Source organism: Emys orbicularis, chromosome 2 (genome assembly GCF_028017835.1).
Source record: "Emys orbicularis isolate rEmyOrb1 chromosome 2, rEmyOrb1.hap1, whole genome shotgun sequence".
In the NCBI taxonomy this organism is placed as follows: domain Eukaryota; kingdom Metazoa; phylum Chordata; order Testudines; family Emydidae; genus Emys; species Emys orbicularis.
In genome coordinates, this window is record NC_088684.1 from 21,795,863 (window position 1) to 21,818,051 (window position 22,189).

The following is a 22,189-nucleotide window of genomic DNA, read 5'->3' on the forward strand; positions in this document are numbered from 1 at the left end:
AGACTTCAGTAGTTCAGGAGCCAAATTAGCCATCAACATTATCTAAAAGAACCACCGTAGTGCAAATTCATTGTTCCATTTACTATACATACCAGTGGTTCTCAAACTTTTTTTTTCACAGACCACTTGAAAATTGCTGAGGGTCTCAGCAGACCACTTAATGGCCTTTCCAAATGTTGTTTGTACCATTAGCTAACTACTATTGACAAGCGCTTTGGATTAAAACATTATATAAAAAAAGCCTTAATAATAAACATTTTTTTGTTCTATAAATAAAGTGCACGACTCATATTTTAATATCCGTAGTCTTCACTTTCGAATGCGATGGTTGTGCCCTCTCTCCCCTGCCGTGGCAACCCCTGAGCTGGGGCTGGGAAGAAGGGGGTTCTCTCCCCTGCCACAGCAGCCACAGAGCTGCCATCTCTCCCCGGCAGCTGCAGTCCTGGAGCTGGGGAAAGTCACCTCTTTCTCTGGCCGCCGCAGCCCTGCATGCCCCAAATTCCCCCCACCCCCTCTTCTCACCCACCCTCTCTTGCCCGCCCCAAGGCCACCACTTCACCTTACACGTGCGTCTTCTCCAGGGTCCAGACTCATAATTAGTGGAGCCATGGCTGAATGGCTCCACTAATTTAGGTGGGTGGCCCTTCATTCTCTCATGTGCGACCGCCCAGGCGTGCACCTTAGAGGGAACTATCCACAGACCGCCTGAATGGAACTCGCGGACCACTGGTGGTCCACAGACCACAGTTTGAGAACCTCTGATCTATACTATTTATGTATTATATATATAAATTATCACACCAAAATGACTGACCAAGTATTCTACGATTGGCTAATAACATTGTAAAAGCATCCTGATTGGTTAATAATTAAATCACAGTGTTTTAATATCACGTGCTGCAAAGAGCCACAGGAGACCCATTAAAGAGCCTCTTGTGGCTCCTGAACCTCAGTCTGAATCTCACTGCTTTAGTGTCTTAAATCTTGTGGACAAAAATGCACATGGGTTTTTGCTGTTCTTTTTTTAAAAAAAAAAGACCATTTTGCCTCATGGCATCCTTTACACCGTTTTTATTCAATCTTGCACTGAATTTCTATCTAAAAACATATTTTTTTTCTTACAGATACTTTGAAAAGCAATTTGACCTGTCAGAGCAAACAAAATTGCCAATGTTTCTCCACTGTAGAAATGCACACACTGAATTTTTAGGTGGGTTTTGCTCAAGACTGAATGTGACAAAAGTTTTTAATAGTTTGCTTTTGCCCTTTAGCAAACAGTTAGTTTTGCTTATATTGTTCTTTCTTTTAATTGGCAGAGATAATGAGAAGGAATAGAGAGAGATGTGTGGGAGGAGTGGTAAGTATGAACCACCTTATAATAAATTATATTCAATCTAGCACTCATTTCATTGTTTTGGGTACTATCCTTTTGTTTGTAATATAATCTCAGTAGATTTCCGGTTAAACCATTTAAACCACTCCAAATCCATAGTAGCTTTACAATCCCTTTCACTACTTTTATCCTTCCCATTGTTGCTTTTCCAACAGTTTCTTGCAAGGTATGATGATTGGTCAAGGAGAGAGAGACTTTGCAGCTGACATCAGCAGTTTTTATTGGCTTGCCAGAAGTGCAGCTTTAAGCACTTTTTGCTTAAACTGGCCCCTTCCCAATTCTGAAGCCTCTACAGTTGCAGTTAGTTGTAAGGAGTACTAATCCTGTCTAGAAATTGAAACCCAATATCAAATGGTGGGTTTTGTACATGGACATGGGCAAGGTTCAGTTTAGATATTGATTGTTAGGATACTGTATCACCAAGAGTAAAAAAAATAGGTCATACTTTTAACATAAGGGTCATGCTTACATCACTCCAAACGAGTCTGTTTTAGTGATGAAGTCCTCTCCATCGTTGGTCCTACTGCCACTAATGTCTAGGATGCCTTTTCTGTGATTGACAAACTGCAGTTTTTCTGGTGCAACTAACTTTGTACCACTGCATTTTTAATTTCTTGTCTGTTGCATGCTCCAGCATGAACTATAACCACAAACATTCACTTTTTTATATCAAAACACTTTGTCAAAACTATGTCCAGATGTAACTTTCAACCAGTATATATCTGCAGAAATTAAGGTTTTATATTTTAATGTTAAAAATATAACTGCAAACCAAAGGACAATTTAAAAAAAAAACTCTTGCAGGTTACTTTAAGATATAATCATCATCCCTGGCAAAGAGAGAAGGGCAGGCCATCCTTCTGAAACACTTTTAAAGCCAACACTACTTGTCAAGGGGCTGCATTCTTTTTTCAATATTCAGATGCAGAATTCAGCCTGTTACCCTCTTGCCCAAAAGCAAAAGTGCTATCAGATGAGCCTTACTGACTCTATAATTCACTGAATTCTATATAAATATATCTTACATATTACCTCTGGTTTTTACTTTACAATTAAGAACTATAAATATTTACACAAATATTAATTTTGGGTTACAGGTTATATACTTTTTTATGTAATAAACATCTTTTTTAGGTACATTCATTTGATGGCACAAAGGAAGAAGCAGCTGCTATAATAGATTTGGATCTCTATATAGGAATAAATGGTTGGTAAGTTCTTTTCAACAAATTCTATTTTAAAATGGTTTCATAACTTGAAATGTAATTACTTTTTTAAATGAGGTTAAGTCTTCAAAGCTCATTAGACTAAGTGATCATTTGTAGACAGATTTAGATTTGCACTTATTAATCTATTAACTGCAAAAAGTTCTTAATTCACAGGTCAAATACATTCCCCTTTACTCACTGAGATAATCTAGTCTTGGGCCCTTTCTGAGACTCTCCATGCCAATTCTTGTTTGTAAATAAATGAGGTGATGGAGTGTAGAGGCAGCTGTATTTTTGGACAGACTGTAAAAAAAGTAAACTACATTGTCTAGTCCAAAAGTAACCAAGAATTAATGTGACCAGCCTGATCTACCAATGGACTGGGCTGAAATCACACTATTAATTATACTGAGATGTAACTGTTTGATTTACATGAGCTCAGACTGCTACACCCTTTGGCAGGAGCCTTTAAGTTATCCAGGTGAACACAGAAACCCAGCAGAAGCTTCCACAGGTTTTACCAGGTCAGTGTGGCTGTAGAAGCTAATTTGTGGAACGAACTAGGACTAACATAAGAATGGCCATACTGGGTCAGACCAAAGGTCCATCCAGCCCAGTATCCTGTCTGCCGACAGTGGCCAATGCCAGGTGCCCCAGAGGGAGTGAACCTAACAGGTAATGATCAAGTGATCTCTCTCCTGCCATCCATCTCCACCCTCTGACAAACAGAGGCTAGGGACACCATTCCTTACCCATCCTGGCTAATAGCCATTAATGGACTTAACCTCCATGAATTTATCTAGTTCTCTTTTAAACCCTGTTATAGTCCTAGCCTTCACAACCTCCTCAGGCAAGGAGTTCCACAGGTTGACTGTGCGCTGTGTGAAGAACTTCCTTTTATTTGTTTTAAACCTGCTGCCCACTAATTTCATTTGGTGGCCCCTGGTTCTTATATTATGGGAACAAGTAAATAACTTTTCCTTATTCACTTTCTCCACACTGCTCATGATTTTATATACCTCTATCATATCCCCCCCGTTTCTTTTCCAAGTGGAAAAGTCCTAGCCTCTTTAATCTCTCCTCATATGGGACCTGTTCCAAACCCCTAATCATTTTAGTTGTCCTTTTCTGAACTTTTTCTAATGCCAGTATATCTTTTTTGAGATGAGGAGACCACATCTGTACGAAGCATTCAAGATGTGGGCGTACCATGGATTTATATAAGGGCAATAAGATATTCTCCATCCTTTTAATGCTCCTAATATCCTGTTTGCTTTTTTGACTGCCGCTGCACACTGCGTGGACATCTTCAGAGAACTATCCATGATGACTCCAAGATCTCTTTCCTGGGCCACCTCCCAGGGTTGTCATTTTTAGCCGTGGCTTGGAATCACAGCTGGGAACTTTTTTTAAATATAAGTTGAAGCAAATACTTAAGCATTATTTAGAAATTAATTCTTTAAGAAACCACTTTTGCTAAGAAACCATTTTGTAAGCAAGGTAATTAAATAGCAGCCAGACAACACTGTAATTAATTTCTAAAAGTTATGAGCTTCATAAGGCTCTGAGAAGATGATTCTAGTCACACATGACTTAAATATGGTTTGAACACAAAGCCACAGTCCTTTAACAAAACATCAACTTAAGTCCAAATTCACTCCCTATTTTTATGATTTCTAGCTCACTGAAAACAGAAGCCAACTTAGAAACACTGAAGTCAATTCCTAGTGAAAGATTAATGATAGAAACTGGTAAGTTGCTATTCTGATGGACCATACTGCATTTTTTTTAATGTTTTGAAAACTTTATTAGAAGTGGAGTTATGCTAGTATGGCAATGAATATAAAGGGCAGTCTACAGACACAAACTCACCATCACAGTAACAGGGGTCAGGAATAGGGAAAGGATTACCTTGTTCTCTATGGGTATGTCTACACTGCAGTGTAAGCCCAGGGTTGGAATTCAGGCTCAAGCCCAGCCCCGCGTTCCTTCTAACACACAGCTCTCTCTAACCCACGTCTCAGACCCAGGACCCCAAAGGGGTTGAGGGCCTGAGTCAAGCCAGGACCCACAGTTCAAGCCCTGTTGCTCTCCAGCATAGACATAGCCCCACTGGACTTGTGGTCTGGGAGACTGCCAAAAGTATTCCACAATCCCACAGGCCAACTTTTTGTCCTCTAGACAGTCACATTTGAGGGACAGTCAAGTTTTTCCACACTGCACCATAATCAAAGGGGGAGAGCGGCCACATTTTGGGAGGGTGTTAAGAAGTCTGGGATATGGGTGGTTGGATTCAGCCCCACATAATGCAGTGTAGATGCTGGAGCCCCAGGTTGGGATCCAGGGTTCAACAATTCCTAACATGGGATTACAAATGAGTGTAGATGCTCAAGCCCTAGGTTATAATAAACCCACTGGCTGCTAAATTGAGTTCTGTTAACCCTGGGCTTACACTGCAGTGTAGACATACCCTAAAAAACCCTCTGCCAGACTCAATAAGCAGAGTTCACAGGCTCCAGCAGTAATTATATTCAGCCTTCTTCTGCTGGAAAAGAACATAGATCACCTTGACCGAGACTGAGGGCATAAATGAATAAAAGGGGAGACACTAAGCAGAGTGTAGATATGCCAAACACTATGGGAAAGAACATGATAAAGGCCATCCCATTATCAGCAGTAATGGCACTTGGGTGCATACCAGGAAATTCCAATTCATTAAGCAAAACAATATGAAAGAGGGCCTGAAAATACCTCCTGGAATAATTAGTTATGACTGAACTGATCCATTAGTGGATATCGGTTCTACTCACATTTATTTCAGACATCAGTAGTAGGACAGTTAAAAATAGATTAGGAGATTTAGTCAACAGTTATGTAATTTGGCATATCTGAAAAAGGCTATTTTTAAAAACTCTGGTTAAATCCCTGCATTTCATTTGTGTCTTAAACAGAGGCACATCAGGGTGTATATCAGTGATACTCAAACTTCAGTAAAAACAAGGAGTCCAGTGGCACCTTAAAGACTAACAGATTTATTTGGGCATAAGCTTTTGTGGGTAAAAAACCTCACTTCTTCAGATTCTTTAAGGTGCCACCGGACTCCTTGTTGTTTTTGTGAATACAGACTAACATGGCTACCCCGATATCAGACTTCAATGGTTCAGGACCCAAACTGGCAAGCAACATTACCCAAAAGAGCCATAGTAGTGTGAATTCATTATTTTACTAACTATAGTACTATATATTCATATTTAAACAGTATGACTGGGAAATATTAGTTCATATATATATTATTCTCACAGCAAAATGACTGACCAAGTATTATTGTTTTATCAACTACAATTGGTTACTATAGTAAAATCATCCTGATTGGTTAATAACTTAGATTGGTTAATAATTAAATCAGTGTTTTAATATCATGTGCTGAAAAGAGCCGCAGGAGATGCATTAAAAAGCCACTTGTGACTCGCGAGCCTCAGTCTGAGTATCATTGGTGTATATAAACTTTCTGTGGGTTACACAGTGGTTCACTGGCTAGCAGCCCTTGTCATGGTAGCATTTCTCTCCTTGCTTCTTTTATTGTACTGCATTATTGTTGAATAAAGTGGCTAATTTTATAATATGTAAAAATCTTACAGAATTTAATATAATGGAATAGTAATTTGAAGTTATTTATTCATCATTATGGATGTTAAATTAACTAATCTCATAATCATTCCTTTATCATTTGGGAGAGAAATTGTGCTTAAGAGGAGTGATTTCTAAAATGGGCTTTGGTCTGTGGAAGGTGGGGAGGACATAAATTGACAGAAGAGCAAACAATTATATGAAATGACTAAACGATTGTATACATTTAACTCTTGTTTGAATCATGCTAGATGCTCCCTGGTGTGGTGTGAAAAATACTCATGCTGGGTCAAAGTGTATAAAAACAACATTTCCCACAAAAAAGAAATGGGAAGTAGAGCATTGCTTGAAGGACAGAAATGAACCTTGCCATATAATGTAAGTATGTAATTTTTATATTTTAAACAAAGGTTTGAAAACATACACAAGTACATACAAAATTTAGTAGGCTTAAACCAATGACAGAATTTTTGAATCTGGAGCAAGGTGTTGTACTCTAAGATATGTTTAACAAAATACATATATGTTTTGTGGCTAACTTTTCAGAGGTTCTTGCATCTCCATTGATTTCAGCAGGAATTTTGGAAGCTCAGCAAATCTTAAAATCAAGACCTTAGTGATGTCTTTTCATTTGATATCCCATGTATTCCGTCCCTCTATTTTGTAGTTCCTTTTTGTAACAAGAGGTTAATTCTCCCCTTAGCACTACCAAAATAGAGTCCAAATACCCAGATTCTAATTAATGTCACTGTGTTGCTCCCCCAGATGTACATGCAACACTAGAAGAGCCACCTGTGTGATCTTTTAAAGTGGGAGGGAGGTAGCGAGACATAGAGACAAATCACCACTGGTTTAAGAGCACTTCCAGCAGATGAGGAGGCTAGTGTTGGTGTAGCTGTAACCTGAGGATCAGTAGCAAAATGAAACTGATTAAGATCACATCAGTTTTGTTCTGCTCTACAGCCAGTAAAAACACCAGTTTGAGGTTTGGAGATAAACAGGAATGCCCCAAAAGGGAGTTTGGAGAGGGAAACTCTTCAGGTGCCTATGGACCCCATTGCTCTAGAATCTAAATGTCTAGAAAAAACAAACAGAAGAGGGTAAAAGTACTGCTTTTGATTTAAATTTTATTAACTATAATCACTAAATGAGATTGGTGGCTGAAATACTCAAATCTCATCAAATGCTGATCCCCTATTGTTTCAGCCTGGTTTGGGGGTTAGATCTGCTTTCTCCTGTTTCTACCCACCACCACAAAACATTAAGTGAAGTGCTCTGATTATAAGTAGGCTTAAAAGAGTTTGATTTTCATTATTTTATAATGTCAGTGATTTCCCCCCCCGTTTTTATCAATTTACATTTCACAGTTGTGGGAAATTATGGGGGAGGTAAGGCAATTATTTAATGACAGTGGATGTTGAGAGTCAAAAACTTAAAGCTGTATAATTGTAAAAACGGAAATGGTCAATATCACATGTCTAAATATCCTTTAATCAAACTCTAAGTTCTCAAGCAGCATTTTTCTCTATCTGTAAATTTCAATTATCAATGGGGAAAAATTTATCAGTTTGTATATGGTGAAATTGACATTTACCTAAAAATCAAATTCTCCCAAGCCTAGTTGTGACTTTAATTCACTTTTGGCCCAGTAACAGTTTGCAAGAGTGTCTGTCAGCAAGAATGTAAATACATTTGTAGTAATCAAAATCTGAAACTAGTTTTACTTATCATAGAAATGTTCAGTCATTTTGAGGGGAAAAAAAAGTTATATAAGTTAGTTTTTAAAAGCTAGTGTCTAAAAAAAAGTCTTTGGATACAGCTACTAAAGAGTCCAAATAAATTTGGCAAATAATCCACAAGATAGTTGATCGATCTTTCTTTGATATGGCACCATCTATTATAAAAGTGTTCAGAAGCTCTTTGTGCATAACAATTTGTAGGAGCCTTTGAATAACGTGTACTTTCCATACTTTTCAATACATTATCAGACCTTATAGGGACATAGTTTGATTTAACAATATTTTGACAACTTATATATGTCCCCAACTTGTAAAGTTGATCTGCTCACTAATGCTGTTTTAGAAAGGTTATCTGGATGAACCTCAAATTATGTTGAGTCTACTCCTCCTCTTCTCTACACACATGCTTTTCAGCTGCTCCTGTTTCAATTTAGCTGGTAGCAGTCAATACCTTGTTACAGAGAGTAGGGGAGAACATGCAGGGGAGCTTCCCCCCCCCCCCCCCCCAGCAGTACATGAGATATGAAGTGCAACTAACTATGGATACAATTTTATGTAGTAATTATTTTACTGGGGGCGGGGGAAGGATTTTCTGATTTCAGTGACAGTCAGCAACCTGTAACATTAGTCACATTTTGACCTAAAAATTGTATACCTAAAGTCAGTCACCCTTTAAAATGATCACAAATAGCATGCAGCCAACTTCAACCCTGAAGATCAACTGTCAAATATAAATTGGACAAAACAAAATCTTTAGTTGGTTACTTTAAAAAATGACTTTAGTCTCAGCTAAAATGAAGTGTGATAAGTGACACCGGAGGCCACCTTAAGCTAGATCCACAGAGATTTTGGTATTTAACTGCCACTTTATATGCTTACATTCAACTCTTGCTCTGCTGCTGCCTAAATTCCTGCTGATGGGCACATGCAAAGCTGACCATGTTCTGATGCTCAGCACCTATTTCATGCCTAAGCCCCAGTGGGATTCACAAACTAGACTTTCTCTCATTTATCTTGCCTGCAGGTCCTAATTTGGTAGGCATTCTCAGGGGTCACTTAAGAGCATGTCTACTGGAATGGACCCTAGAAAAACACAGCCTGAAAAGGAGGTGGAATACTTTGTCACTGGAGCAGAGACCTGAGTTTCCCAAGATAGTATGCTAACCCCTAGGCTATAGTGCTCTCTCTAGGCTGATGATTAAGTATGTGACACAAAGTAAAACAGCTTCAGCAGGAGAGATTGAGAGACGCTCATCCCAGAATACCCTGTTAGCCTAACAGTTCGGGTACTCACCTGAGAGGTAGAAGACCTGTGTTCAAGTTCCTGCTCTCAATCAGGCAGAGTGAACATCTGAACCTCTCTCTCCCACATTCTGGCCGAGTACGCTAACTACTTGGCTACTGAGGTTAAGGGCAGTACCCTCCTCCACAGTTTTACTTGAAAAAGGTCTGAGCTGATTTAGGGGTCTAATTAGGAAACGATTCACAGTGGTGAATCCCAAGTGGAAACAGGCACCTAATTCCCTTCAAGGGGGTGAGGCTTAGGCAAAACCTCTCTCTTTGGCATTATCTACTGGTTAGTTTAGGCAGCTTCCTGCTCAGCCTATGATGGCTTTTGTGAATCCCTTTTTTAGGCACCTAACCATTATGCACAGTGCAGAGAGCATGGGAGCCTGATTCAGGGCTAAGGTGTCCTCTGGGTGGCAGAGCACCTAAATGTAGACATTACAAGGCTGACCCTACATCCCCTTTATGGATCAAGCTCTTCATCTTTAACAACAAAAAGATGTGGCTATTAAAGGAGGAGGGTAAGGTGGAAAGTACTATCAAAATAAACTACATCAGGCCTTTGTCATAGGCCATCTGGTCATGGTCTGTTCTCCATGAGGGGAAAATTCCGTTATTGTCAGAGCTACACAGATTCTCACCTAGTGTTAGGTGGGGTAGCTACATAAGCTTCTGTAGAGCTATGCCCATTTACACTAGCTAAATGTCTGACTTTATGGATGTCAGGTTGAGATTTTCTATTCAGGAACCTAAATAGGTGGCCTGGTTTTTCAGAAATGCTGCGCAGCGTCTACTGAAGTTAAGGGGAGCTGCTGGGTGCTCAGAACTTTAGAAAAAACAGGCCACTTATTTATTGGCCTAAATATGGATTTCCTAGTGAGACTTCCTGAGGCCAATCCTCAGCTGGGGTAAATTGGTGTAGCTCTACTAAAGCTAATGTATCTACAACCAGCTGAGAATCTGTCCCTTAATGATCACTTTCACTTACTGTTAATGTCTTGTGCCTACAACAACCAACCTGTGCAGAAAATTTTCTTGTGAACTTAAGCTTTTAGTAGAAATAAAGATCTTGAAAGAACTTAACTGAGTTTTTTCCTGAGATGTTAAGCAGAAGTGTATCCACTAATTCAGCTGCCTCTAAAGAAGCCCAATATTGCATTAATAGTCAGAAGGTAGTCCTAAGGGCCACCAGGGATCACAAAGTAGTGGAAGGAATAACTAGTCCATCCTTGTCTCTCAGCTACTAATTGAAAATCTGTATTTTCTAAATACAAATAAGTGGCAGTGCATTGGTCCACCTGTCAAGGCTTTCAGGGTAACAGTTTTTTAAAAGTGCAACTATTAAATTAGTCTTATCTTTCGGCTTCTTCCCCATCCCTTTTAACAAGCTATTGTTAAACACCTAAGAACTTGTTCATTAGAAATCAAAAATTTGGAGAGGAAGCAAGAGTATAGGGTATTTAATTGACTACACTCTTAATGAACTTCACCCTTTGAACTTCTGATGGCCTAGGTGAGAGATTTATACTGCACTTTATCCAAAATAGCAGAAATTTCACCCGTACAGCAGAATCACTTTCATTGGAATGTAAGGTTGTTTACCTACCTACGTAGGCCAAGCAAAAGTTGTCAAAGGATCAAAGATTAAGAGACTGCCAGTGAGTGGTTGATGTTTTAAGTGGCAGAAGCTAGTTACTGTGTGCAAATGAAACTAAAGTATACTTTCAGCAGTAAGTCCCAACCATCTTGGTCCCCTCATAGCTAATAGCGTACACATGAACTAAACTGACATTAGTATTTTTACCATGACACATAACTGAGTAAAATTAACTTTTTTCTTTTTAGTCAAGTACTGGAGATAATGACGACAGTAAGAGAGGAAGACCCACTTGAACTGGCCAACACTCTTTACAACAATACTATTAAAGTTTTCTTTTCAGATATGTAATGCTATGTTTCTTACCTTTATTTTGTATAAAAGTATGCAAAGCCTGTTAACCTTACTATAAAACTTAATAAAAAAAACACTCCTGCAACAACAACAAAAAAGTACTATTATATTTTGAGGTATGACAAGATTAAACCTGTCTTTGTAAACCTCAAATACTGAACATCTAAAGCAGGGGTTCTTGCAACAAATTTTTTCATAGCCTCAGAGTGCAGCCACCAACTTTCTGGTGGCTATTCTGACCATTTTTCCTAAAATACTTAACTTCAGGAAAAACAATAAATATGGACATATACATGTCCAAATGTAGGGTTTTTTTGCAGACTCAATAAAAAAAATACACAGTTGTTTCTATTCTTTACTGGACCTAAACAGAATAGAAACAAAGTACTTTGCATGGTTTGGTTGTTTGTTTGGTGTGGGGTTTTTTTGGGGGGGGGGGGGAGGGGGAAGGGGAGGTTGCACTGTTTTGGGTTTTGTTTTTTTTAAAGATTTGCTAGCTCGTAAGTCTGTTTCTGGAAAAAGTGATATTTGAATGTTTATTACTTTTCACAACAGCAGGCTTGTTAGCTAGCTGGGAGACAGTGAAAAGTGATACACTTCTACCCCGATATAACGCTGTCCTCGGGAGCCAAAAAATCTTACTGCATTATATTGAACTTGCTTTGATCTGCTGGAGTGCGCAGCCTGCCTGCCGCGCCCCCCCCCCCCCCCCCCCCAGCGCTGCTTTACTGCATTATATCGGGGTAGAGGTGATACAAATATCACTTTTCATAACAGACTTACTCAGTTCTGGCAAGCTGGAAGACAAATTAAGCCCTGGATAGGGAGGTGGGTAGGAAAGCAGCAGGGGCCAGGGTGAGCCTAAGGAGCAGAGCCCTGCAGTTACGTGACAGGGGTAAGAGGCCATAATGGGGGCCAGGAGTGATGGGGGGGGAACCTAGGCCTGGAGCCCAAAGCCCCATGTCCAGGGGATGGAACCCACTGCTGCAAGGCTGGAGCTGCCGCCTGCCACCCCAGGCCTAAAGCCTACTTCTCCGGTGTTTGTGGTGCCAAAGGGGGTAGGGTCCACTGCTTTGCCCCCCATCACTGCCCAGGAGGCTGTGGCTGCATAAAAAGCCCCTGGTGGCCGCATGCAGCCACGATGGCCGCTGACCTAATGCCTCAACAAATGTGGTCTGCTTTTTGTACAGTTTCACAGCTCTACTTACCTCACAACATTTTAGGATCAGTTTTAAGGGTAGTCTGGAGCAGCTCGTCTATTGAGTCATCTTTTCCAGTACTCTGACTTTGTATCAGATTAAAATAAGTCTGCAAAAAGCAAAATTCCTATTTTGCATGGTACTCTCTCATAATATTAGTGAAGTTCACCTGTCCACCATACATCTTGGTTCTGAGAGTTTTCCAGAAAACCTAGCAATTTCATTCTTATATTCCACACACACAAGTACTTTTAAGTTTTCTACAAACCTGAACTTTATTTTGAGATAGCTCAAAAGTTTTATAGCTATAATGTTCTGCTGATGTTTTTAAATTTATAGGTATACCAGTTCCTGTTCAAAACTTTTCATCTCTAATTGTGTCTTCTAGGCATACTGAAGGTCTCATTTCTCCAACAGTTTAACTCTCACCCAAAAATCATTGTTCTAGAATTATTAGTATGCAGTCTTTGGCACAGCAGATAGATTACATGTGTCACTATGTCACTTAAGTGTTTCTCCAACTTTGTCTTAAAAACATGTGAAAACATTTTATTCCATGTACAATAATGTACACAAGTTTAAGGTGGTCATGAAAGAGACCAAAAATAATTAGTGGTATATTTACAATAGCACACCAGAGTAAATGACAACCATTCACAGACAACACTGAGATACCATTGTTGTGCTTAAGTATACAATGATGAAGTGAAACTTTTATTCCGTTGCTGAACTCCATTTTAAACAAATACCTCAGTGATTTTAGTCACCCAGGGAGTCAGAATCAACATTAAGAGTCTCATTCTGGTGTTCTGCCACACAGTCATCATCATCACTGTTGGTACTGTCATTATCTTCATTTATTTCATGTGCAGCTTCAGCAGCTTCTTCTGCAACTTCTACAGGATTTTCATTAGGTGCAACAAACCCATTGTTAGAGATATCTGCATTTTCCTTTTCTTCAATATATACTTTTTGATGGCACATTGGACAAGTGTCTTGAATATATAGCCATTTCCGAAGGCAAAGTGCATGAAAGTAATGATTGCATGGAGTAATACGAGCAGATGTAGTAAACTCATGGTAGCAGATTGCACATACATCATCTATTTCATGTAACCGACTTCCTTTTACTTCAGGAAGTGAGTTTATTTTCTTAACAGCTGTCCTGCGATTTATAAAAGTTGTCCAGCCATTCTTTGCTTGTAAGTAGATGTTGAAATAAGCATGAAGACACATCATGCAAGCCCGAATCTTACTTCCTGATTCAAATACCATGGTATAAGCTCCATTTCCAAACATGATTACACCAAATATAAACTCAATAATATTGCCTGTTGAACGAACATAGTAGACATAATCATCAAGCTTTTCCCACTGGACATTATAGTAGCCATCAATCATGAATAGTACATAAACAGTGATAGAAACAATTACTTTTAGGCAAAGTTCCACACAGAATGCTGTAACTGCAAAAAGCCATGTATTTAGTGCATAGTGGTGCCAAAGGATATAACTGAGCAGAACTGGAAGAATAAAAAGGCAAGCTGAAACAAGAAGTACAGGGAAGTGTCTGCGAAATGACGACACATGGGAGGCACTGAGAGACATTAGTACAGGGTCTGTCATTCCATGGATAAAATGCAGGACTGCAGTTAACAAAAGGCACATGTTTCGACTTAGGCGAACTAGTCTCTCTTCTGGCTTTAGACCACTTAAGCCAGTCTGCAGAGCCAAAATAAAAAATAAAACAGGTGCTACAAAACCAAGCCTCTTGTCATCATCAGTTGATCCAATAAAAGCCAAAATACCCAGTCCCAAATAATGGGCTATTGAAGAAATTACAGCACTCATGCCTAAGACAGTTAAAGTAGAATCACACCCACTTATTATAAGACTGCAAACTAGTTCCCAACAATTTTCCCAAGAAATCAAGTAGAACTTCTCTTCTGTATTAGTTTCTGCCATCTTGACAACATAAGTTAACACAACTGCTTGTGCTGTAAGTCTCGTTAGCCAGAACACACGCAGTACAGCTGGAAAACGAATCCTTTTCCACGTATCTTCCATCAATAGCTGTAATCCATAAATGCGATACATATGCCTTAAAAGGAGATGAACGTATCGTGTGGAATAATAGAACCATTTAATTTTCATAACTAAATTGATTGTGGTATATAATGTCAGAATTAGGCCTGAAATAAAAACTAAAATCTGTCTGACATTTAAAGGTAATTCAATGATCAAGCCTATTATAGGAATCAGTATATCCAGTATGATTAGTTGGGAGTATATGGACTGCACGTTTAACAATGTAACATATCCAATCCCAAAGGTAAGCTGAAGGATAGAAAGTGCCATCCATAGTGAGGGTCCTTTATGAGGGAGGAACTGAATTCCAAAAGCTGCTGTGTAGTAGGCACTGTAGAAGTTTATGTGCAAAGAAGCATAATAATTCACCAACACTGAGGTTGCAGCTAGCAGAAATGCCGAGCTGATCATATAAAACTTGAAAAGTGCTCGCTGTTGCAAGAGCAGAACAACACTGGATACAAAGACCCCTAAAAAACAGAATGAAATCATTTAGTTTTCAGCAGAAATTAGACATATACATTTTACCTATTAACTCTCATGATACACAGTTCAGAGTTTTTAGCTTTGACGCTTTTATTTACCTTTAAACTTTTCTATAAAAAAAACATTTGTGACTAGAGCTACTGTTTAAACTTTAGCTTTTTCTGTGCAAGAGGCACCAGGGTACATGACTACTTAACTTGCCTTTAATACAAACAAAAAATGAGCATACCACACCAATTAAGCAAAAACAGTAAGACACCACCACAACTGTCCGTCTTTTTTGCAATTTCAATACGAAGACTTAACTACTTTCCCCATCACGGTAGAGGGGGATCCTTCCAGATCAGTGTTGAGGCACAATGCAAGGAGATTAATAGATTTTAAGACCTGAAGGGACAGTTCATCTAGTCTGACTTTCTCTATATCACACACCACTAAATTTCCACTCAGCTACACCCGTATTGAACCAAATAACTTATTTTTGACTAAAGCACTGAATTGCCAATGCCTGAACTCTTCAAGTAAGAAGTGGGCTGTAGCCCACGAAAGCTTATGCTCTAATAAATTTGTTAGTCTCTAAGGTGCCACAAGTACTCCTGTTCTTTTTGTGACTCTATAGAGGACTTTAGTCTCTAGGACAATTAATCCAGAGCCTTTCACTAACTTTTTTTTTTTTATTATTATTTTTAAAACTTAGAGAAACAATATAAGTAAAGGGTTGCTATCAGAATATATTTTGAAACCTTCAGACATTCTTAAATTGCTGCTATTTTGAGGTGTTCACTTCAATCATCGTTCTAAAAAGTCAAGCTATTACAACATCCTAAAATAATCTAGTGTCCAATTCATCTAACTTTTTAGTTTGACAATAGGAAACCAATTATTTTTGTAATATAAGTAGTGTGATATTAAAAGAGAAAGCCAAGAATACAACTGTGCACATTCATTTTCATACAGGATATCATATTCCTATCCAGATCTGTAGCAAGTTGCTGAAAACCTAGGGTAAAACCTACAATTTTTTTTACATATTTCTAACGGTTATGTTTGACTCAAATGACAAAACAATCTGCTCCAATTTGCTTGAGGCAGCATTTTTCAACCTTTTGAGGTTGGTGACCACTTATTCAAAGTCAAATTTTGCAATCTAACATTTTTACTCTTACTTTTATAGTAAATGTATTAACAATGATAAACCTATATATTTTTGTGTGTGTTGAGAGATTGGTAGGGAATACTTGATTTGAAGGGTAAGGGTCTGCAGGGAATAGGGGAGCAAAATTTTCTTTGTTTTAGACTGCGACACCCCCACCTCCCCGACCCAATTCCTTTAATGACCCTGCAGGGGGTTACAACCCACTGGCTGAGCAACACTGGTCTAGAGAAACCAAAAATGTACTTACTACCCTTACAAGCTGGGAGACAATCTCAGAAATTAGACCTAATTGGGAAATAGAATGGATACTAGTCACTGTAGGCCATTCCCTATAGCACATTTTAAAGTTTGTTTTCTCAGTCTAGATAGATTTAGTTTTCCTGAATTATGGAGGGAATTTTAGGATTTGATTCCACAGCTTAGTAGATTGTTAGGAAGTTTTCAGATAAAATGTTCATTAATTTCATCTTGTAATTCCTATATATACATCCTTGTACTACCATAAATAATTTGACGTAATTTCATGTTTATACTATTCAGATATTTTTGAATTGTTATGCCTCATCCTATGTCATTTAATCTTTTTTTATAAGTGTACAGATTTACTTTTATTGATCTTCTTTGAACTCCCTCTAATTTATCTATCTCTCTTGTAATAAGGTGTCCAGAACTGAACAAAGTCATACAGAGAGGAACTACTACCTCCTCGTTTTGTGACATGATGCTTTTGTACACGCATCACAAAATTGTATTGGTCTTTGCCTGCCATATCAAGTGCAAACGCATACCGAATTTGTTGTCTGTCAATTTCAGGTCTCAGCATAGCTGTTTGCCACATCTTCCCCTCATATAGAATTTGTGATTTCTTTTGCCCCGGATTTAAAAGCTTGCATTTTTCCATGTTTAATCTTGTTGTGGTTTTCTTGGGCCATGTTTCTAATGTCTATAACATATATTTGTATTATCTCTGTCCTTCCAATGCCTCCTTCTTTAGTATCATCTATTAATTTCATTAGTGTGCCATTTATCACCTCAACAACCACCTCCAAGTCATTAATGAAAATGTTACATACAATGGGATCTCACACTAGCCTCTGTGATACCTCAATAGTCCATGACCCTTCTGTCTATGCGACAGTGTTCACATCCTAACCGGTTTGGATAAATTTTGACTAATATTGTGAGTTGCTAGCATCTTCATTTGGAAAATCCAAATATATCATACCTGTTTCATGTGTTTTATGTAAGGACAGAACCCCGTTGCTTTCTGAAAATAATATTTTAAATTGATTGTTGCACAGTGCTCTAAATCCTCTGAGAAAAGACTTACAAATAGTAAAAAACAATTCTCTCAACATTAGGATGACATTACTAATAGTGTCATTTGTATCTTCCCTTACACTGTAATCAATACCTCTAATTCCCTTGTTTCTATTCTCAACTGCACTCCCTGCAATTTGTCAATATCTTTCTGGTAATGTGGTACCCAGAATTCAACAGAGAATTCAAACTTCAGTAATATAAGAGCTATATTAGAAGGAACTATTACTTCTCCACATACTATTTATTTTCTCTCTCTTTAATCAGCCACTGAACTGTCTTTCCATCCCCAACTCTGTCCACCTCAAGCTCAATCTGCACTTAGAAAACAACATCTCCAGTGAACCTGTCAAATCAGCACACCCCAAAGAGGAGATATTGCTTTCTGAAGTGACAATTTAATGCATTAGACACACATGACCCCAGAAGTGATTTTAATGCTTAAAGAAAACTGGGAGCCAAAGGAGATGGTGAAAGGAGAGTGTGTAACTAGGGAGATAAAGTGAGAGGTTAAGCAGAAAGGTTAGAGAAAGATTGCAAATAGCTTTAGGACTCCATTCTGCCCTGACTTCCTATTCACCTAATCCCAGTTGAAGCCAATGTGATTACTTACATAGGAAGTAAATCTGGGCAGAACTGAATACAAAAATTTAAACGGAAGCAACAGGATTCCATAATGTACCATAATTGTACAGTATTCCATTCATTCTTCTCAAAACAAGGTATACTATCTGGAATAGTGTTTCAAAACTATTCAACAGCACTCTCCAAAAGTATCAATGAAATGTCATTGGGACACACAACCTTTCCTCCCATCCATAGGATAAATACCCTAATTTAGCTATTTTTTAAAAAGTCAACTTGTTAAAAGTAGAATCAGTCCAGACAATCACTGCCTACATATTAGAGTTTTACCAACAAAACTCTTCCATTATTTCAATATGGCATAATCTATGGTATTTCAGAGTCAGATAATATTTCTGTTTATGTTGATCTCAGTAACACATCTGTCAGCTGCAAAATGAACAGTCTTCAAGTATTCAGAATATAGCTAGTTGACGAAATACTGTCTTAAGTATGTCTTAATAAAGCTGTTTCTGATTGCGAATGTAGACTGTAACAGCTATCTTTTCTTATTTGAGGGGTAGGGAAGAGAAAAAATTAAATATAGGGAGAAATAGTCACTTCATTACTGATCAATATGAAAGATATCAATATCTTAAGGAGGTTATCCAACTAAAAGTGGTCAACATCACTTTTGGGTAGGAAATGTGTTTATATCAGTGCAGGATTTTTCCTACAGTATATCAAGGGCTGCAGCCAGTTTAATTTTTAAGTGCCTCAAGCAATGAAACTTCCAAAACTTTCCATGGAGAGAGAAAAAACAACAACAAAGAACAAAATGATTACCCTCTCCTTCTCCAAAAATCGATCATACAGACACCATTCTGAAGATGCCTTAATCATATCATTACACACTTAACAGAGATCATCCAATAACCAACACACCAAGTCTCATTTATGTGGGATTAATTTCAAAGCACTTTCTAAAGCATCTGCCTCAGGACTTTGAAAGGTGTTTCAATGAGACATTTAGAAGTATCACTTTTTAAAAAATAATTTATCAGTTTGAGGTAGTACCCACACCAGCTCAGGGAACAGAGGGAGTAAGTCAGAGCCTTCCAGTCCCGCAAGACAAAGATATCTTTCTAAAGCACAGGGACCATTTATTCCCCCTCCCTTTCTCCCCACATACAGAAAAGCAGGAACAAGAAGGGCTCCTTCTCCAAAAACACCAACACCAGCTGCAACTGAAGGCACAGTGGGCAAGTGAAGGCTTTCTAGCCTGCAAACTACAATCCAAAGAACCCACCTAGGCACTAAGCCATGTAGCCTACCCAATTCTTCACATGAGCAGCAGCCAGGAGAGGCCTTTGCAGCCTCTGGACAGCATCATTTACTCAACTCTGAAAAGATTTGTATTTGTAAAAAAAATTCTATTTTATCACTAAAATTTAGACTCTCTCCTTTTATCTGCTGTATTGCTGTTGGTTGCCTTTTATCTCTCTTCCACCCCTTTAACACCGCAATTCCTCAGCTACTCAACCTCATTCTCCTTCTCATTGTATTTTGTGTTCCTTTTCCCCACCTTCTGCCTCTCTCCTGTCTTTTGGGATTGCAAACTCTATACAGGTGGGAACTTCATTTGTACCATGCTTAGGACAATAGTACCCCAGTCCTGTTTACGGGACACAGGGACACTACTGCAATATAAATATATTATAGCGCCTAACCATCACACCCAGGAAAACAATGAAAAATTACCCAATATCAACCATGACTCCTGTCAAGTTTCACTCTTATGAGGGTTACCCTCCCATCTGAGGATTCTTTTTCATGCACTTTATAAGCTATAAAATTGAAAAAACTGGGTTTGTTTAGTCTGAAGAAGAGAAGACTGAGGGGAGACATGATAACAGTTTTCAAGTACATAAAAGGTTGTTACAAGGATGAGGGTGAAAAATTGTTCTAGTTAACCTTTAAAGATAGGAAAAGAAGTAATGGGCTTAAATTGTAGCAAGGGAGGTTTAGGTTTGACATTAGGAAAAATTTCCTGTCAGGGTGGTTAAGCCCTGGAACAAATTTCCTAGGGAAGCTGTGGAATCAATGTCATTGAAGGTTTTTAAGAGCAGATTAGGAACACCTGTCAGGAATGGTCTAGTTATTATGTAGTCCTGCCTTGAGTGCAGGGGACTGCACTAGATGACCTCTTGAGGTCCCGTTCAGTCCCACACTTCTATGATTCTATTACACTCAAAGATTTTGCAGTATGTTTCAACAACGCATATTACACTTCTGATTGTTGTTTTTTTTTTAGTCTCTCTTATCAGAATGTGATATGTGTAAGGACACCAAGCAAAGGACTGTGGAAAATCTCCAGACTATACAGAACATTACAATGTCAAATGTAGAGAAAAAGAAAAACTCGAAAGAGAAATGGATAGTAATGCAAAATGGTCACATGGCAGAAGACCCATTACCACTGTGTAATCTATTTTAGAGACACTGAAGGTATTAGCTTCAGCATCAATTGCAGGCCTTGTTAGCCAGATAAAGTTACAATAATAATTCCTAACACTTATATGGAATTTTAAAATTTTCTAGGGTTCTCAAATTGTTACTGAGGAGCAAAAATATCTCATTTGAAGGCAGGTTAGGAGCCACATGCAGAAAGAAGAGAATGAGGAAAGAGGAGAAGAGAGCCCTTCCGTTTAAGTCAGTTAGGAAATATGTAGCAGAAGAGAGTGAAGCGCTATGAGCTCAATGAAGTGAGACCAGCAGCAGGAGAGGAGGGAAGTGCAGACATCTCTGCTCAGTACAGGTAAAAAGGAGGGGTAGGGAAACAGAACAGAAACTAGAGCAGGGGTAGGCAACCTATGGCACACGTGCTGAAGGCAGCACGCAAGCTGATTTTCAGTGGCACTCTCACTGCCCGGGTCCTGGCCACCGGTCCGGGGGGCTCTGCGTTTTAATTTAATTTTAAATGAAGCTTCTTAAATATTTTAAAAGTCTTATTTACTTTACATACAACAATAGTTTAGTTATATATTATAGACTTATGGAAAGAGACCTTCTAAAAATGTTAAAATGTATTACTGGCACACAAAACCTTAAATTACAGTGAATAAATGAAGACTCGGCACACCACTTCTGAAAGGTTGCCAAACCCTGAACTAGAGGCTGGAGAACTCAGATCAGCTGGCAGTGAGACAGGAAGAAGAAACAGGGAGGCAGGAGGCGCTCAGGGGAAGGGGCACTAGGTATAGAGGAGTTGCGGGGAGACAGGAGGCAGCAGGGAAGAGGCGTGAGACAGCGAGAAAAGTTATGGGGAGGGCAGCAGCCACAAGGAGAGGGGCGGGAGGGTAACTCGGCTGAGCTGGGAGTGGGGAGGGAGGCAGACTCCAGCAAGGAGGGTGGCGGATAGTTGGGAAGGGAATGAGAAGTGCAGGTATCTCGGGGCTCAGGGGATACCCAGCCCGCCGCGGCAGTGCTTCCAGGAGCCAGGGTGGGATAGGAAAGAGGATGTAGAGAGGAAGAGGTCTCCCGCAGCAGCACCCCCAGGAGCCCGGCGACCAGGGCGTGGAGAGGAGAGGGATGGGGGGTCTCTCCCCCAGCAGCCAGGCGAACAGGGCGCGGAGAGGAAAGGGATGGGAGTGGTCTCTCACCCAGCAGCCACCCCAGGGGCCCGGCGACCAGGGCGTGGAGAGGAAAGGGCACGGGGGGTCTCTCCCCCAGGAGCCCGGCGCACGGGGAGGGGGAGTCTCTCACCCAGCAGCCGCAGCAGCACCCCCAGGAGCCCGGCGCATAGGGAGCCCCCCGGCAGGGGGTAAGAGTTGAAGATGGCGTCGATGAGGAAGAGGCTGGGCACCCGCAGCGCAACTTCCAGCCCGGTTCGGCGCCGCGAGCGCAGCCGCAGCTCCGGCACCTGCGGGGGGCCAGGGGCCGCCATCCCCCGGGACCTGCCGCCTCGTACCGGTCTCTGGCCCAGGGACCTCGCTATAGTTCTGCTCCCGCCTCCCGGACGGACTAGGCCCCCCGCAGTGCGGCCGCCTCCATGTTCCTTTCGCGCTCGGGCCTCGGCCTGCGGCCGCCCGCACCACCCTAGGGGGAGGCGGAGACACGGCGCCGTCACAATGCGCGGCCCCGCCCCCCGCTTCCACACGGGGCGGGCTGC

General features: G+C 39.9%; 2 protein-coding genes across 4 annotated transcripts in view; one reads left to right on the forward strand and one right to left on the reverse strand.

The window, feature by feature from the left end:
- TATDN1 (TatD DNase domain containing 1) overlaps positions 1 to 11,398 on the forward strand; it is a 30,629-nt gene extending 19,231 nt beyond the window's left edge. For 2 of the 3 annotated variants that reach the window (XM_065400122.1, XM_065400123.1), the window contains exons 3-8: positions 1,125 to 1,210; positions 1,317 to 1,357; positions 2,528 to 2,604; positions 4,282 to 4,352; positions 6,480 to 6,606; positions 11,100 to 11,397. In XM_065400122.1, the coding sequence (XP_065256194.1) occupies positions 1,171 to 1,210; positions 1,317 to 1,357; positions 2,528 to 2,604; positions 4,282 to 4,352; positions 6,480 to 6,606; positions 11,100 to 11,202 (459 nt within the window). In that variant the 5' untranslated portion in view covers positions 1,125 to 1,170 and the 3' untranslated portion in view covers positions 11,203 to 11,397. Of the gene's footprint in view, positions 1 to 1,124; positions 1,211 to 1,316; positions 1,358 to 2,527; positions 2,605 to 4,281; positions 4,353 to 6,479; positions 6,607 to 11,099 lie in introns of all 3 variants that reach the window. The other variant, XM_065400121.1, reaches the window with a different exon arrangement.
- A 1,683-nt stretch (positions 11,399 to 13,081) lies between these two features.
- RNF139 (ring finger protein 139) lies at positions 13,082 to 21,964 on the reverse strand. Its single transcript, XM_065400118.1, has 2 exons — positions 21,784 to 21,964; positions 13,082 to 14,962 (listed from the first exon to the last, which is right to left on the reverse strand). Exons 1-2 carry the CDS (start codon positions 21,962 to 21,964, stop codon positions 13,164 to 13,166), a joined length of 1,980 nt encoding a protein of 659 aa, XP_065256190.1. The 3' UTR covers positions 13,082 to 13,163.
- Between the last annotated feature and the right edge of the window lie 225 nt (positions 21,965 to 22,189).